The sequence below is a fragment of the Nyctibius grandis genome, chromosome 7 (assembly GCF_013368605.1).
Source record: "Nyctibius grandis isolate bNycGra1 chromosome 7, bNycGra1.pri, whole genome shotgun sequence".
Lineage (NCBI taxonomy): Eukaryota > Metazoa > Chordata > Aves > Nyctibiiformes > Nyctibiidae > Nyctibius > Nyctibius grandis.
Genome location: NC_090664.1, coordinates 19,955,144 through 19,961,143, shown reverse-complemented (window position 1 = coordinate 19,961,143; position 6,000 = coordinate 19,955,144). Strand labels below are relative to the sequence as shown.

The window sequence follows — 6,000 nt, the reverse complement described above, 5'->3', positions numbered from 1 at the left end:
AGCGTTGAAAAAAGCAGTGAAGTACCTGATTATATCAGTTAAGACTCTTTAATACTGTGCTGCCCCAGCGCCGCTGGGTCCACCCCGGTACCCCAGCGCTGCCGGGAGGACACGCGTGGACCGGGCACACCGGAGCAGGCGGAGGGAGGCGCACCCTCGCTGGGCTGCAGCTCGGGACGGAGGTTTCCCCCCTTCTCGGACATCGCGTTATTTATTACCCATTTTCTAGGTCCCCCCGGCCCCCAGCACCGCCCCGCTGCGCCTCGCCAAGCTGCTGGCCCGGGGGAGGCAGACGGGGCTGGCGGCTCCCCCGCACAACCCCATCTCCCGTCCGGGCGGACACACGGCCAAGTTGCGGAGCCCTCTCCCGGGCTGCACGTCGCGGAGCCCGGGTCCCCGGTCCCCGAGCGTCCCTTCCCGCCGCGGGGCGACCCCCGCCCGGGCCGTGCGGGTCCCCGGCGCGCGGGGCGGGACATTGTTTCCAGGCTGACTCACCCCCGCCCCGCCTCCCGCCCCGCGCCGCCGGGGGCGGGGCCGACCGCGGCCACGCCCCCGCCCCGCGCGCCCGGCCGCCCGCCCGGCACGGACCGCAATGATTTAGAAGTTCAGGAATCCCACGTGACGTCACGGAGGGTGATGTAATGCTTCTCTAAATAGAACGTATTGTAACCGTCCCTCAGTCCAACGTGGTTCCTCCGGCCGCGCTGCCGGTCCCGTCCCCGCCGCGCCGGGCGGTAAGTTCCTAAAAATACGGGGCTGCCCCGGGAAGGCGCCCGGCGCGGCGCGCAGCGTACCCCGCGCCCCGCCGCACGGCTCGGCTTGGCACGGCACGGCTCGGCGCGGAGCGGAGCAGGGCAGCAGCGCCGGGGTGAGCGGCTGGGGAAGGGGCAGCCTGCGGCCGCGGGGGCTTTTCCCTCCGCGACCGCATCTGCTCTGGAGGCGGGAGCGCCGGTCCCTCCGCGCTGCTGCCGCTGACGAGCGCGGGCATCCCGCCGCGCCCCCGTCCCCGCGGTGCCCCGCGGAGCGCGCGCAGGGAGAGGAGGGGGCGTGAGCGACTCCCGCGTCCCGCGGAGGGTCGGGCAGGGCAGGGCGGCGGGGAGCCGGGAGTGCACGGCCGCCGAGCCGGGGGGCAGCCGGGCTCCCCGCCCGCACCTCGGGGAGTTTGGGAAGTCTCTGCACGCTGCTTCGCGGGATGGGATGGGATTGGGATGGCATGGCATGGGATGGCGTGGGATGGCATGGGAAGGCGCGGCTGCCACGGGGCGCAGGCAGCACCCCTCTCTTCGCTGCCCCGAGCGGGGCGGGCAGCGCCTGGCGGAGGGGCCGCGGTCTCCCCGCGCCCCACTGCGGGCTGGATGGCTCCTCGCCTCTGCCTGCCCCGGCGGCACCCGGCAATGACAGCTCGGCGGCGCGCTGCCCCGCCGCCTCTAAACTTCTGGACAAGTTTCGCAGCGGCGCCTGGGAGCCCCACCGAGCCGGGACCCGCCGGCGCTGCCCGCGGAGCGGTGCGCGGGGCCGTGTGCGGCCGCCTTCCCCCGGGAGACACCCCGGGTGCCGGGCTGCTGCCGGCCCTTACGTCATGCTGCGGGCCGGTGCGCGGCTGATGCTCCGCTTCTGATGCCGTCGGGTCCGGGGCGGGGGGGAGTGCTGCCAGGGACCCCGCTCTGCAGCCCCGCTTTCCCTTTTCAGCCCCGCTGCTCCTCTCATCGCCCCCCCTCCCCAGCTCCGCGCTCCCCCCCGCCACTGTCCTCTCTTATAGGGGTCTCTCTCTCCCCAGCGAAGTTTTCAGGACGCAAAGAGCTTCAGGAGTGTAAGGGGAATACTTGCTAAACTCTGCCTCCTCTGTTATTTATGTCCAAGCATGGTGAGTGATGCTTCATCTCCAGGGCTTAATGTAAGCTTTACAGTCGGAAAGAGAGAGGTCGTTCAAAGATGGGGGTAGGAATAAAGGAAAATGAAATGTCCATATGTTTTTTGTTTGTTTTTTTTTTTAAATCCAGAGCGGTATTAGGAGTATCTTAAGCAGCAAGATTAGAAGATTTCCATATATTATGAGTAAGAAACAGTGCTTAGCTAGGTGGAATTAAAGCTTGAACGGAAGCATAATAATTACTGTGAAGCATCTTGCTTGGGCTTTCCTTGAGACCGTGCAGTTTTCAGAGAGGTGCTCACCCGCTGGCTTGCACCAGCCTTTCCTTGTTGGGCCGTTTGGACAAGCAGCAGTGCGTCAAGTAACAGTGGTGAAGGAAAAACTTTTTTGTAACAGAGTGTCATGCAGAAATAATCCAGAAACTGGCCTGAAAGAAAATTGTGAGCTGGAAGGTGAGAGCCGGATGCAAAAATGTAGCGTAATTTGGGGGGGGGGGGTGTTTGCTGAAGGAGGTACACTTTCATAAGGGTATGGTTTATATTCAGTAAAGTGTACAGTGTTGGAAGTCCCCGCTCGGTATTTTGTAACTTTCGTGTGGTGAATGAGGTTGTCGGTATCAAAAGCTGAGAATTCTTTGTAAAAAATGGCTAAAATCCTTATTTGTGACTCTTTAATCTAAGGGGAGCTGTACAGGTCGCAAAGCACTAGGGAAAAGTGTGATTAATGATCAGTGATTAGTGATAAGTGATTAGTGGTTTTATTCAAACTGTTACCTCTGACCAGAAGCACACATCAGAGGATTAACAGGCTCTTTAGATAAATGCTCATTAGTGGAAGGGGGAAAGCAAAGATAATAGGCTTGCACACAGGGACAACTTTCTAGGAAAATCATTCCTGTCTCTGGCATAATAAGCTCTATTAGCAGAAAGGCTCTTTAATTTAAAAGTTGCTTTTATCTTGTAAATCAAAGATAGATGTGGAAGTTCGCTGAGCTATTATAGCCTAAATTTTCCCATATCCACTAGATGTGGATTATCTCAGTAGTGATATTTAGAAAAAAAAACAAACCCAAAACCCAAAACAATTCAATCTTTAAGAAAAGGAACATTCCCAAGTGCTAAAGCCCTGCATCCCGAGGCATCCGCTCCCACCAGACAGAGCAGAGCCTGCTGGCAGCGAACTAGATGGCGCAGTCCTCTTCTGCCTGAGTCTCCAGTCCTGGGTTATGAATTTAGCAAGTAGCAGCTTGCTAGGTGTCCTTCAACACTTACAACAAAGTTGATTCTGTGCTGGGTTGGAGGCTAGACAGTGCTACGAGTTTGTAGTCACATTTTCCACGTCAGTTAATCTAGTGAGTTAAAGGCTACTGGAAAAATTAGTCTCATTTACTGAAAGAAATGGTGAGTGAGAGAAAGAAGGGGAGAACGAGAGGGGCAAATAGCTACAACCTGGGACATAACTCCTGATTGAACTGTTTTATACTCATTTAATGAAGTACAGTTCTGATGGCTTTAATTACTGAAGCCTAAAAGCTCTTGGGAGTTTTTCCCCCAGCTATCACTGGCAAAGTGAGTTTTGTTTTTTTTTAAGTCACTAAAAAGAAAGAACAGTTGGCGTGGTGGTTGAACAAAACAACTTGGACCTGACTGTACTCTACAGACAATGGTAAGGAGTTTATTTTTATGATAACTAACCAGGGATTTCTCATTACTCTTTGTCATGCATGGATTGTGAAGAACTGGTATCTGCTGCTGGCCATAGACTTGGGGATGTTTCTGCTGTCCCGTTAGCTTACATGGGATTTATGTTTTTTTTGCATCTGTGGGGATCATCAAAGTTTCAAAACTTTAAATGAAACACTTGAGTGAAACAGGAAATAGAAATAATGAACTTATGGCATGAAAAAGAAACTGCTGTAGTCTCCTATTGTTACACGTTTAATTGGAGACTGTTAGGAGTAGTCAGACTAATGCTTAAAGTAAAAAAGTTTTGTAATAGCATATAAAAATGGCAATAAGCTCTGTTTGCCAGTCTTGAATATTGCATGGCACTTTTCCAGGAGTTAAAATTGCAGTGTTTTTAAAACTTTACACTTTTAGAACAATAAGAACCCTTTCCCCCTCACCAAAATATCCATTAATAGTTCAGCTTCAATGTATCGCACTCTACCTCTGCTAGTTTAACCCGGGGAACATAAAGGGAAGCAAACCATGTATATAGATTAAAAGAAAAGATAGAAGCGAGATTGTACATGTCATCTTATTTATATTGCCATTTAGCAGAACAACTTTCACAGATAAAGAGTAATAGGTGCTTTTTTAATTCGATGTTCAGTTCCTCCCTTTGAGAACCTGAATTTTGCTGCTATCGCTTACATTTATCCTGTGCACTGCAGAGTCGTCTCCTCTAAGATTGTTTCAGTGGGAGCTAGAGTTCACTCTGGAGTTGATAAGAGAGAGGCAATGTCACAGTGCTTTCAGAAGGCAGATTTTACGTACTAAACCATTCAGTTTTGTGTGGGCAGAGTCTCTGCGAGCTCAGTAAGCCTTGCAGAATGATCTGAAACTTGGTTATTAACTTGTCGGCTTGTGGTGCCCTTTAAAAACCTCTCTGCCCCTGACCAAGGCATGAGTATCTTACATATTAGAAGAGTGCTTGCAAGGTTTTTGTTGCTTTTAAAACAATTTATTTAATCAAAGACTTTTCCTCTAATCTTTGTCACCCTGTGTCTAATTCCTGCCATTAGTTAACTTCATGTATTTTCTATAAACCTGTTGCTTTGAGGACTTCTACCTATGTTTATGTATTATTAGCCATCTTTCAAGCTTAATTTTAATTCCAGTGACTCTTTCCTATGAACCCTTTATTATAAGAAAATTATTTCTGGACAAGATTTTGCAATCAAAGAAGAGCAAAACAGTCTCTACTTAAAGCATATTTTTTTATTATTAAGGACCTTGTGATTTATTATTGGAACAAAATGGTACAAATACTGATTTTTTTCTTGTAACTTGTTACAGGAAAACTACTCAGTAGACGCAGTTGCTGGACACACGGATACGTGTATAAAGCAACAGGTCTTTCAGTTCTGCTTCATAGGTCCAGGTGATTCTTTTGCTTTGGTTTTGGTTATCTCATACTAACCAAATTAATAGATAGACATAAATAATGAAGATGATAGCTTATTTAGCTTAATCTTTCCTGTATGAACTCTTATTGCAACCAATACATATGAGTCCTAGTGGAAGTATTTAAAATGCTTTGAGATTCTGTCAGTCATAAGTACTAATGGCAGGGCTGATCAGACAGCTTGGTAGGTCCTTGCAGTATCTCAAAACAATTTCTGTTGATTTGTCGTCTCCCTCTCTCCACACTGCATGCTGTTTAACCCCGGGAAAAAAATCCTTGATTTCTAAGTAAATTATATATTCTGCTCTGCAAATGATAATGCTCTAGGGCTTTTAGGGCTCTAGCCCTAAAAAAGTATTTTTAGGGCTTTTGCATTTTTCTGCCTTGAGAAAAGATCAAAGTTGATCACCAATTTAAAGCAACAGTTTGGAATAATAACTATGAAAACACTTTTTCCTCTTACCAAAACTTATATTACTATGCTAATTTACAATTTTTCAGGTGTAGTATTCTCTGACACAGACAAAACAATGATCTCAGATAATATCTTACCATTCTGTATTTGAACATTAGCCATAATTAGCAGTAAATACAGAAATTAGCTTTTGTAGACTTGAAATGTAAAAACAAAATGCTGTTATGGAAATACTTTTTTTTGGTTATACATATAATCAAATAAATTATTTAAATTGTCTCAGGTGTACATAACAAGCACAACATAACATACCTAAGATAATTATTTTGGTGATGTGATGAAAAGAGTTGTTGAAGCAAATAAGCTGTTGTGTCTTGTTACATCCAAGGAGCTGTTCTGTTGGTTTGTGCACTGATCGTTCGCGCCTATTATGGCTCAGGCTGAAGGGGCAACCCTGACACTTTAAAATAATAGTATTTCTACTGTTTTTAACTAAGATGTTGTTTTACTCTCTAATTAAAATACCGAGAGTCAGCATTTTTTTACTAGCCATCACATGGGAAATGCAGCTGTTATTTGCCCTTAG

At 48.4% G+C, this 6,000-nt stretch overlaps 1 protein-coding gene across 4 annotated transcripts in view; it reads left to right on the top strand.

The window, feature by feature from the left end:
- Window positions 1–701: 701 nt before the first annotated feature.
- Window positions 702–6,000, top strand: part of CREB5 (cAMP responsive element binding protein 5) — a 255,677-nt gene continuing 250,378 nt past the window's right edge. For 2 of the 4 annotated variants that reach the window (XM_068405096.1, XM_068405092.1), the window contains exons 1-2: window positions 702–734; window positions 1,778–1,864. In XM_068405096.1, the coding sequence (XP_068261197.1) occupies window positions 1,862–1,864 (3 nt within the window). In that variant the 5' untranslated portion in view covers window positions 702–734; window positions 1,778–1,861. Of the gene's footprint in view, window positions 735–815; window positions 869–1,777; window positions 1,865–6,000 lie in introns of those variants that run through there. The other 2 variants (XM_068405094.1, XM_068405095.1) reach the window with 2 other exon arrangements.